Source organism: Podarcis liolepis (assembly GCF_965112155.1).
Source record: "Podarcis liolepis genome assembly, chromosome: Z".
Classification (NCBI taxonomy): domain Eukaryota; kingdom Metazoa; phylum Chordata; class Lepidosauria; order Squamata; family Lacertidae; genus Podarcis; species Podarcis liolepis.
Window position 1 is genome coordinate 47,646,872 of NC_139570.1, and position 11,663 is coordinate 47,658,534.

At 46.7% G+C, this 11,663-nt stretch overlaps 1 protein-coding gene across 4 annotated transcripts in view; it reads left to right on the forward strand.

Annotated features, from left to right (window-relative positions):
* SH2D3C (SH2 domain containing 3C) overlaps positions 1 to 11,451 on the forward strand; it is a 75,013-nt gene extending 63,562 nt beyond the window's left edge. For all 4 annotated transcript variants that reach the window (XM_083485779.1, XM_083485780.1, XM_083485781.1 and 1 more), the window contains 7 exons: positions 2,040 to 2,164; positions 3,013 to 3,584; positions 5,738 to 5,853; positions 6,217 to 6,388; positions 7,049 to 7,160; positions 8,887 to 9,093; positions 10,068 to 11,451. In XM_083485779.1, the coding sequence (XP_083341905.1) occupies positions 2,040 to 2,164; positions 3,013 to 3,584; positions 5,738 to 5,853; positions 6,217 to 6,388; positions 7,049 to 7,160; positions 8,887 to 9,093; positions 10,068 to 10,243 (1,480 nt within the window). In that variant the 3' untranslated portion in view covers positions 10,244 to 11,451. The remainder of the gene's footprint in view (positions 1 to 2,039; positions 2,165 to 3,012; positions 3,585 to 5,737; positions 5,854 to 6,216; positions 6,389 to 7,048; positions 7,161 to 8,886; positions 9,094 to 10,067) is intronic.
* The last annotated feature ends 212 nt before the right edge of the window (positions 11,452 to 11,663 follow it).

The window sequence follows — 11,663 nt, forward strand, 5'->3', positions numbered from 1 at the left end:
GCTCGTAGGAGGACAGTGCCTGGATATCTTGGAGAGCAGCCAAGACAAGAAACATCCAGGAAAAGGGTTCAGAATCAAGCAAAGATGAGGTCAAATATGGTTCGTTCATTAAATTTATATCCTACCCCCACCCCTACCTCCTGAATTTAATGAGCTCTAGCTCCGAGTCCTACAAATCAGTTCACATTTCCTGTCACAGAGTAGTGGGGAGGTCAGACAAAGGTGTGGGGGAATCAGAACCTACAGCTAGGTGACTGAGGTGCCCCTCATGGGGAAAAGATGGAGGCATTTCCCTGGAAATTTCCCAAGTGAGGGCTTTTCTACACTTACCTTTCCTCTGCTTATTTCCAGGCATGGTCCACACTTTAAAGCTCTGTGTCCAAGCGCAACCTCCCTTTTCTTCTTTTTGCTCCAGAGCTTTCTGAACCAAAAATCTGCTCTTTAAAGCCGAATTGGAGCAAATGTCAACCTGCAGAAAACCCAAATTGATGTTTGCTCCGATTGAGCGCTGAAGAGTAGGTTTTTGTGGGAAATACTCCAGGGCAATAACAATGCTCTTATACGGAGCGTTAAAGTGTGGGCCTGTACCTGGAAATAGCATTGCAAAAGGTAAGTGTGGATAAGTCCTTGGGCTTAACTACCAGGGGAAGATGCTTGTTGGGGAAAGCCTCTTAATTTCTTTCTCAGAATTAATTAACAGCTTGCTTATTATTTATTTATATACAGTGGTGCCCCGCAAGACGAATGCCTCGCAAGACGAAAAACCCGCTAGATGAAAGGGTTTTCCGTTTTTCGATGCGCTTCGCAAGATGAATTTCCCTATGGGCTTGCTTCGCAAGATGAAAACGTCTTGCAAGTCTTGCGATTTTTTTCGCTCCCCCCCCCTTTTTCTAAGCCGCTAATAGCCTTTTAGCCGCTAAGCCTTTAATAGCCGCTAAACCGCTAATAGCGCTAAGCCGCTAATAGGGTTGTTTCGCAAGACGAAAAAACCGCTAGACGAAGAGACTAGCGGAACGGATTATTTTCGTCTTGCGAGGCACCACTGTAAACTATTTCCAGCCAGAAGGTAATCCTAGAGCAGCTTGCAATCATGAAACTTTAAAACCTCATATGTAGTAAAACAACAAACAAAATAGACATCAATAAAAATAATAAAATATCAGATACACTTGCATTAGGTATACCAAAAGTGGGCTTGCAGTGGGCTTATTTTACTCATCATTGTTTACATTGTGGGTAGGTGGGAAGACATGAAACTATGGAGAAGGTCCTATTAAAACCACTGTAGCTTCCTCTGGTTCCTTGGCAATGGCACCACACTCATTTGTTTGGCTATGTGCAAAATAAACAAAGGGCAGCATTCAGCTGTGTGTAGACTCTTTGAAATGAATGAGCAGGACTAAGTTAGGTCCATTGAACTTCAGTAGGTCTGCTTTGAGTGGAACCTAGTTGAATACCACCCACGGTTCTCAGGTTTGTGTGGAGCTCCAGCTGAACCAAGCTTCTCGATAGCAAGAGGTTTGCTACTCTGGGTCTGAAGCAACTCAAGTCATCTCTATATCCCCGGGGCTCGTAAGTCCCCCTGTGTGAAATAGAACTCCTGCTTTTGAATAATACTTTACTTTTACGGTAGTGTGGCCTTCAATTAGAACCGACTCCCTTGCTGGCTTATGCAATTTGGTAATCCATCCCCCATGATGAGGACTGTGGCTGGGTGATGCCACCACACATCTCATACGGAAAAAGTGTCCCAGCTGATGGAGACTTTAGCATCCTGGACCCAGACTAGGGCACCTCACAGGACAGGCCCATGTCATTGGCAAAGTGAGGTGACTAAGATTGAGGGAAGATAAAGCAGGTCCACTTGATGTGGGCATTGTGCTTTTCTGCAAACAGACAAGAGTCCCTAGCCGCTGCACTTTTTGCCTTAATCAAAGCAACAATGCCCACTTATTCCATGGGTCTGGCCCCTTAGTCTGGCCCTGCTTGGTCCTCTTGGAAGGATTTTGTGCCAACACCTTCTTTTATCCTTTGCCTAGCGTCTCCTTGCCACATCACCGAGACATCATCCGGAATTGTGCGGTCAGTGTGGATCAAATCCAAGATCTCCACTCTTCAATGTCTCCCATCTCTGAGAGCCCTGCAACTGCAGCTTACAGCACAGGTAGGAACGGTTTTCAAAGAGCAAATAAAAATAAAATGGAGGGTGAGAGAAATATTCAACGTATAATAAAGAGTAATCACAATGGCATGTGAGAACTTCTCCCTACTGTTTATAAAGCATTTTTGTCCTGCTCTTTAGCCCAAAACTTTCTGGTCCTTTCCAGATTATCTTTTATTAAGTCCTCCTACAAAAATGGGCTGCGTAATTGTTTAGGGGACTTTTTTTGGCAGAGGTTGCTGCTGTTGTTGCTGTTAATTTTTATCTTTATTTTGGATCTTTTGATTTATGTGGAAATTGTTCAGTTTGGCTGTGTACTTTCTGTTGCTTTGTTTATTGTTTATGACTACTTTTTGTTATGTTTATAGTTATGTTGGAAACGGCATTGAGCATAGTTTTAACTTTGGAAAGGCAGCATACAAATAAATGATAATTTGCCTGCACAAAACTTGCAGGGAGGTCATATGATGTCAACTATTGAACGTTCATTCTGATTTGATTGTGGGGGGTGGGGTTATACTATGCTGTGTTAAGTAATTATTATCCCGCACTTCACAATGCTTTTTCTGCAGGTTAAGTAGTCGAGGGCTGATTTCTTGGCCTATGATAAAAACCCTTCTGTTTCTACCGCCAAACCTTTCAGAAGAGAATTTGCAACAGTTTGGCACCATTTTTGAGTGAATTGGATAATGTCAGTTTTTTGGTGAAATTGTTATAAAGCGGCAACATGGGCACACACAGATGATTGCGTGGACCTCATAACATGTTACCGTTGCAAACCAAATACTTGTTTTGCTGCCTGTGTCCACTCTTACAATTAAAAAAACCCCTTTCTCTACCTCTGTTTGCAGTTACTCGGCTAAAACCACAGACTGGCCAAGCGGGCAGTGGCATAACCCCGTCATCCCCTGTCATAAGACGCTCCAGTGAACCACAGCTGTGCCAAGGAAATGGTAGCAAGGCTGACCAGTCCGACAGCCCCCACTCGACCCCTTCCCATGGCTACTCAAGGGCCTCCCCTTCTCCCTCGGTCAGCAGCTATAGCGATCCGGACACAGGACATTACTGCCAGCTCCACCCTCCTTCCCCAGTTCACTGGGACAGGCCATCTGCAGAGGGCAAACAGATGCCAGCCAAGAGCTACGTTGAGAGGCTAAAAGGGGACGAGGGCCAGAGAGGGCTTGCTCTGAATGGTTCTGACGTGGAGGTGGGGCCCAGGAAGAGGCTGGATCTGAACAGTGTGGGCTTTGTTGTCCCTGTTGTGGAAAGGACCTCCTCCTTCAACCCAGCTATCTTCCAGTCGCTCCTTATCCCTCTGGAAAACAAGCCCCTGGAGATGGCAGTGCTCAAGAAGGTCAAGGAACTCCTGGCAGAAGTGGACGCCAAGACTCTGGCCAAACATATCACCCAAGTGGATTGCCTGGTATGGGATTTTGGGTTCCTGGTGGCCTCTTTGGGCTGCCTCTCGTTCAGGATAGGGCCAGTTAGTACCAGCTGTGCTGGTGGCATTGCTATAATAATAATAATAATAATAATAATAATAATAATAATAATAATAATAATAATTAATAATATATTATTTATACCCCGCCCATCTGGCTGGGTTTCCCCAGCCACTCTGGGTGGCTTCCAACAGAATATTAAAATACCATGGTCTATTAAACATTAAAAGCTTCCCTAAAGAGGGCTGCCTTCAGATGTCTTCTAAAAGTCTGGTAGTTGATTGTCTCTTTGACATCTGGTGGGAGGGTGTTCCACAGGGCGGGTGCCACTACCAAGAAGGCCCTCTGCCTGGTTCCCTGTATCTTGGCTTCTCGCTGCAAGGGAACCGCCAGAAGGCCCTCGGCATTGGACCTCAGTGACCAGGTAGAATGATGGAGGTGGAGACGCTCCTTCAGATATACTGGACCGAGGCTGTTTAGGGCTTTAAAGGTCAACAGCAACACTTTGAATTGTGCTCGGAAGCGTACTGGGAGCCAAGACCAGTGTTATGTGGTCTCAGCAGCCACTCCCAGTCACCAGTCTAGTTGCCGCTTTCTGGATTACTTGTAGTTTCTGGGTCACCTTCAAAGGTAGCCCCACATAGAGTGCATTGCATTTGGACACTGGGAATTCTGTTTGGGTGATCAGCTCTGGGCTGACCTGCACATTCAGAGAAAGCACATGTAGGTTGGTCACCAGTCTTATATTCCACATTGATATGATGTGACGATATGCCTGGGGCCTTGTAGGGAATTAAAGTGGAAATTAAGGTGGAGCCAAAAGGAGGATTACCTCCACTGGACAATCCTGCTGGGAAGGAGGCGCTAACTTATGAGAGGGCATACCAGAGAGCACCATGCCAAGGGCTCCCAGGGGCTTGTGCCCCCAGCCCCAATTTTCCCTGCCCCTCCGTATTTCAATCACAGGTTCATGGAAAATTAATGGCTGCTAATTTATTTTAAGTCTCATTACGCAGGATGGCACTCTCTGGGCTTTAAGTGTTTGCACTGTGATGCCCATCTCTCTTGTCAGCGCCAAGTGTTTATTCACTGGCTTGGCAAGCAGACCTACCAAAATTGCCCCAGGAGTAAGCCTGTCCTTGGCTGGTCCGGAACAGACGCTTATCTGTTCTTCCCAGCCTGAAGCCGACAGCCTGTCACAAGAGAATTTTGCTGAGCCCGTCCCCAAATGTTTTGCACAGCAGCTGAAGTTGCCAGAGTGAGGCAACCTGCAGGAGGACAGCCTTTCTGCATCTTGCCTTCCTCCTGCTCAGAGACACCCCTTGCTCCAGAGGACACAGACCCAGCTCTGTGACCTGTTTAATTATTGCCTGTTATACAGGCATGAAAGGGACGTGGGTCGCGCTGTGGGTTAAACCACAGAGCCTAGGACTTGCTGATCGAAAGGTTGGCGGTTCGAATCCCCGCGACGGGGTGAGCTCCCGTCGTTCGGCCCCAGCTCCTGCCCACCTAGCAGTTCGAAAGCACCCCTAAGTGCAAGTAGATAAATAGGGACTACTTTCAAGCGGCAAGGTAAACGGCATTTCCGTGTGCGGCACTGGTGCTGGCTCGCCAGAGCAGCTTCGTCACGCTGGCCACGTGACCCGGAAGTGTCTTCGGACGGCGCCGGCTCCAGGCCTCTTGAGCGAGATGAGTGCGCAACCCTAGAGTCGGTCACGACTGGCCCGTACGGGCAAGGGTACCTTTACATTATACAGGCATGAAGGACTCTGGGAAAGGGAAAAATCTGCACTGTCCAAGCCGTTCTGTATGCTGTACACAGCTAGTCCTAGGAATTGTGAAGGGGAGGGTCAAGGCTCTGCGTTAGGCCCACTGCTGCTGTTTTTTTACAAAATTATTTTTAGTTTGTGCAAAAATGCAGATAAGTGGGATATAAAGCTGAAATAGCATCAATTCAGAACAATGATTTGTGGTTGCAGAGATTCTAACAAATAACAATTGTTTCTTCAGTGACTTTTTTAGTAACTAAAAATATCACCATCATCATTATCACCATCATCAATCCTTTGCATTGTGAAGATTCCCTTCTGCATCCAAGGATGGAAATCAAACCACTTTCCCCTCTTTGTCGCAGGTTGCTAGGATACTGGGCGTTACCAAGGAGATGCAGAGGCTCATGGGAGTGAGCTCAGGGATGGAGCTACTCACCCTGCCCCACGGACATCAACTTCGACTTGATTTGTTGGAAAGGTAGAGTTTGAGGGGCAGGCAGACAAAAGAGATGCTTTGGGCTGGGTGGGCAGGTCCCTCGTTGCTAAGCACAGTCCTGCAATGTCTGTCTCTCCCGCAGAGATAATGACTGCTGCCTTTTAGGCAGCACTGTGGAGATTCAAGGGCAGGAAATGCGAAACTAGGTGCAGAGTTTAGCATTCTGGCACTCTGAGCTTTTGCTTTAAAAAAAAATCTAGCCCTTAAGAAACCCATTGCCCGAAGGTTCTGAATGCCCAAATTGCTGGCTGGAGAAGTGGAAATCTGGAAGCACTTCTTCTACACCCCTTTCTTTGCTTCCAGCTGGCTTCCTCACTTCCTTCCTTCCCTCTTCTCCTTCCTTAGGTTCCATACCATGACCATAATGATTGCTGTGGATATTCTGGGCTGCACAGGAAGCATGGAAGAGAGGGCTTCCCTTCTTCACAAGACCATCCAGCTGGCTGCTGAGCTGAAGAGTACCATGGGCAACATGTTCAGTTTTGCTGCTGTGATGGATGCCCTTGAAATGACCCAGGTACTTGTTTGGCCCCTGCCCTGCCCCTGCCCACAGCTTGCATTTTTGCTGATCTCTGGAATCCCCTGCAGTCCATAAGCAAATTGGGCTGCTAGCATCCTCGTAGAAGGAGTTTGGGCTTTGGATACTACCAGAAGCTCCATTAAACAGGTGTGCAAGACACCCTCTCTGGCTTTTTGAGTGTTTCCATAGTCAGGCCTGAAGAACTGAAGCAGGACAGATGTGCAGTTTTGGCCCAGCATGAGCCCCAGGCAGACATCGCAGTGGATGTTCAAAGAAATAAAGAAAGTGGAGTTTCCAGGCTGTTACGCTTATTTGCATTTCCGGATGATATCCAAAGCCCCTTTTAGAAACCATGAGAAGGAGCCCAAGGGAACCAGAGAGACACCCCAAATCACCATAAATCACCCCAGCAAACCTCTCAGTACAGGGGCTTTGTGAGCCAGGCCAGGTTTTATCCACTATCCCTTCCAGGCATAGGTTGCTCACCTGCAGCCCCCACAATGTGTTTTCTGTTCTCTTTTTGCATTTTTATGTTGTGAACTGCCCCATGATCTTTGTGTGAAAGGAGGTATACAAATTTAATAAATAAATAAATAAATAAATAGCTCTGCTTCAGTGCCCCTCCCCTTACGTTTCCCTTTCCCGCTTGGCTTTCAGATCTCACGTCTGGAGCAGACCTGGATGGTTCTACGCCAGCGTCACACGGAGGGAGCTATTCTCTATGAGAAGAAGCTGAAGCCTTTCCTCAAAAGCCTGAACGAAGGCAAAGGTAAGCTTTGGAAGTAAGCTAGCCACCTCCCATCTTGGTGAGCCTGTCCTCAGGTTTCACTCCCTATTAGGTTACGCAGAGTCTGCTGTTCTGCTGCATCATCTAGTTTCACATGTTGTGTTTGTTACTTAATGGACATGGCCGGCTCTATGATGACATGGCCGGCTCTATGATGAGGCAAAGTGTCTCAGGCAGCAGTTGCTCAGGGGTGGGGAGTAGACTGAGCTGGCAGTACAATGCAGCCTGCCCTGGAAGGCACAGTCCTTTCAGCAGTACTGGAGTAAGGTTCAGCTATCAGTCCAGTTGGCTTCTGTATACGCCCTGGAGTAGAGTGCCATCATGTCTTTTGCCTCAGACAGCAAAATGAAAGAAATGCTTAAGTTTTGAAAATAATACCTTTATTGTCAGTGTACAACCTGTGTACAATGAAATTAACCGAGACTCCCTCCCCCCCAACACTCAGTCTCATTGCACTCTGTGTGCTTGTCGCACAACACACCAACCTCGAAAGTCAGTTGCACTACATTATTTTCCGTTCAGCAGCCTAACAGCCCACGGATAGAAACTGTTTTAGCCTGTTGGTACGACTGATTATACTTCTATATCTCCTACCCGAGGGTAGAAGATTAAAGAGGTACTGGCCGGGGTGTGAGTCATCCCTGAGAATTTTTCTCACTCTCCTAAGGCAACGATCCCTTGCAACAATCCCTAGCAGGCTCAGGGGACAGCCCATGATATCATGTGCTGTGTTCACCACCCTCTGTCTGTGGCTGTCAAGCCAACGTACCACACTGTGATACAATATGAGAGGACACTGTCTGTTGTGGACCGGTAGAAGGAGGTCATCAATTGTTGTTTAACGTTGTTCCTTCGCAAGACCCTGAGGAAATGGAGTCTCTGTTGGGCTTTCCTAACCACCTGAGTTATTTTCCAAGTGAGGTCTTCACTAAGGCAAACTCCCAGAAATTTAAAGGAAGAGACTCTCTCCACACAACCCCCCCCCCGATATACAACAGGGCTAGTTCCCCTCTCTTCCTCCGAAAGTCCAACACCATCTCCTTTGTCTTGCTAATATTTAGGTGCAAGTTATTCTCTAGGCACCATGTAAAAACTAGCCTTGTATATTTATCTGTCTAGTGTTGTTTGTGTGAGCATTGGCAAATATTTCATAGAACTATAGAATTGGAAGGGACCCCAAGGGTCACCTATTCCAACCCCCTGCAATGAAGAAATCTCAGCAAAAGGATCCATGACAGATGGGCAGCCAACCTCTGCCTAAAAACCTCCAGTGAAGGTTTTGCTTTTAATTCTATGCTGTGGTCCAGGGTGCATAGCAAAGAACTTGCATGCGGGAGACGGGAAACTGCTTTATGCCAGCCCATGTTGTCCAGCATTATCTGCTCTGATGAGCAGCACCTTTCTAGAATCTAGGCCATCATCACTATTCTCCTCTAAACCACTTTTACATTTTTCTTTAAGCACAGTGCCCAGAACTGGCCATAGTACTCCAGGTGAAGTCTGACTAATGCAGTGCAATTTCTTTAATATTGCCAGGGAAGGGTTGGTGGGCATAGCCGGATTAGTATAGTGCAGACCAGGAACTCAAACTTGTAAACAGAGTAATTTTGAAGGGCTGCAGCTAGTCAAAAGGAAATGGTGCAAGGCAAGATATGCAGTGACAGCTCAGCTCCTCATATAAATAAATCCTTTTGCTTTCTTCTTCCAGAAGGCCCCCCATTGTCCAACACTACCTTCCCACACATAGTGCCCCTCATCACACTTCTGGAACGGGACGCAGCAGTTCCAGAAAACCCCGAGCCCTGGGAAAACTTGGACAATGGTGTGGAGGTAGTCATGGCCCACCTGGAAGCAGCACGAATGGTGGCTCATCATGGCGGACTATACCACACCAACGCAGAGATGAAGCTGCAGGGTAAGGAAGGCCATGTGGAACAAAGCTCAGCTAAGAGCATGTTGGGAAGACAGAGCAGTGTGTGCCCCGTGGCCTGTTCTGCACTCCCTAAACTAGTCTGCAAGCATCCTAATGCCAATGCTGAACTAAGATTGATCTGCCTGTCAACTTGGCTTCTGCATGTGGAATGTAGCAGGGGACGGTGGCATCTTCTCCTTTGCCTTGAGTAGCAATATGTTTGGGGTCCTCCTGGATCACCACTGTCAGTGCTGGAGTTAGGGTGGTACAGGCGGCTCCACCCTACAGGTGTCAAAAGGGGGTGCAAAACAACAACAACAATCCCCATATTTATATGGGTACCAACCAGAAGGAAATGGTTGTCAAAATAAGAAATATTTGTGCACTCAGACCCTTAAGCATTCCCATGTGGTTTCTCTCTTTGAATTAGAAATAATAATAATAATAAATTTATTATTTATACCCCACCCATCTGGCTGGGTTTCCCCAGCCACTCTGGGTGGCTTCCAACAGAATATTAAAATACAATAACCTATTAAACATTAAAGCTTTCCTAAACAGGGCTGCCTTCAGATGTCTCCTAAAAGTCTGGTAGTTGTTCTTCTTTTTGACATCTGGTGGGAGGGCGTTCCACAGGGCGGGTGCCAGTACCGAGAAGGCCCTCTGCTTGCTCCCTGTAACTTGGCTTCTCGCAGGGAGGGAACTGCCAGAAGGCCCTTGGCGCTGGACCTCAGTGTCCGGGCAGAAAGATGAGGGTGGAGATGCTCCTTCAGGTATACTGGACTGAGGCTGTTTAGGGCTTTAAAGGTCAGCACCAACACTTTGAACTGTGCTTGGAAACGTACTGGGAGCCAATGCAGGTCTTTTAAGACCGATGTTATGTGGTCTCCACGGCCACTCCCATATAATCATAGGATTTGTCTATCAAGGCATTATCCAACAGTTTCTCTACAAGCACGCTTGTTCTTTCATTACAGGCTTCCAGCCTCAGCCAGAGCTGCTTGAGATCTTCAGCACAGAGTTCCAGCTGCGCCTCCTGTGGGGCAGCCGAGGGGCCGAGAGCAGCCAGAGTGAGCGCTACGAGAAGTTCAACAAGGTTCTAACAGCATTGTCCCACAAACTGGAACCGGCAGTGCGATCTAGTGAGCTGTAGCCCAACTATGTGAGCTCTGGGCACGAACAGCAAGGGAAGAGCAGGGTGCAGAGAGCTGCTAGCACATTCCTCTCTACATCAGCCTTGGTAGGATGTTGCCATTGTGGGAAATACATCTCAGGCTGGGCATGGGGAAGCCCCGTGGCTAGTTTCTGCCCATAAAAGCATCTTAAGAACAAAGGAGCCAAGCCGGAAGTTGGCTGTAGTAAAATGGGCCTTTTCCTGCATGAGTTACTGACAATCAACATACGATCTGTACAGGGCTGGCTTCCTCCTTTTAAAGGCTGGCAGTGACACGGCTCCTCTGGCGGCTCCTCTACCACAGGCGCCTTTTCAAGCAATGTATGAAGGATGCTTTGCTCAGATTGGTCTAATAGCCAGAGTAAATAGCATTTAAGGCCTATAGCGCAGTTCATGGTTGGTTCAAAAACTCATCAGTATGAGGTAGAACCTTGCATCAACTTGCACCTGGTCAAAACGGACCTTTACACCTCACAATTGTATTTGAGTCCAGAGCAGAAATCTGGTCGCCTTGCTACCTTGCTGTTGAAGTATAATCTAGAATGGCCAGTCTCTCGTCAGCTCTTTGTTTTGTCCTCCATCAAAATTAATGAAGGCAAAAAGGCTCCTGGCCTATCCAGTCAGTGCTGACTCCCTGTTTTGAATGTTCACAGCTGTTCCTGGGTCCAGTAAGTTAAGCACGGGGTTTCTTCAAGGCCACAACTCCAGGTATTTAGCAAATAAGGGCCTTAGGGGTTTTTAATTACACATAATGAGGAACACATGGCTGCTGCTGACCATCTTCCCGCCCACCACTCTCCAACATTTGGTAAAAGCAACTAGTGATACGTCCTTACATTCAGCATTCCTCATAATGTGTAGACAGACCCTCACATATGCCTCTCTCCCCTGAAGCTTATAATATGCCTGAGTCCCCATTTCCACCTTTTAACATCTTAAAATTTTGTTTTATTTGGCTTTGCTTCAGGGTTGGTTTGTTTTGGGGCCTTTTTCTGCTTGTAAATAAAAAGATCCACGTTGGGAGTGTGAGTGTGTGTATGTGTGTATTTGTACTCAAAAGGGACATCTTGTAAATAATTACTTGCCTCTTTATTTTTTTTTCTTGTAAATTAATGTACATATACCATGGAGTGTCTTCTCTTGATTTTTGCATACAATAAACTTTTATGCTTTTTTTCTTCAAGAAATGTTCTTTGGTAGATTTTGTTCAAATTATTTTATTTCTTTATTGTTTTTAAATTGCACTTCTGTACTCAAGTGCCCATAAGCGACTTACACAGTAAAATATTAAAAAGACATTTTAAAAATACAGTGGTGCCTCGCAAGACGAAATTAATCCGTTCCGCGAGTCTCTTCGTCTTGCGGTTTTTTTCGTCTTGCAAAGCACGGCCATTAGCGG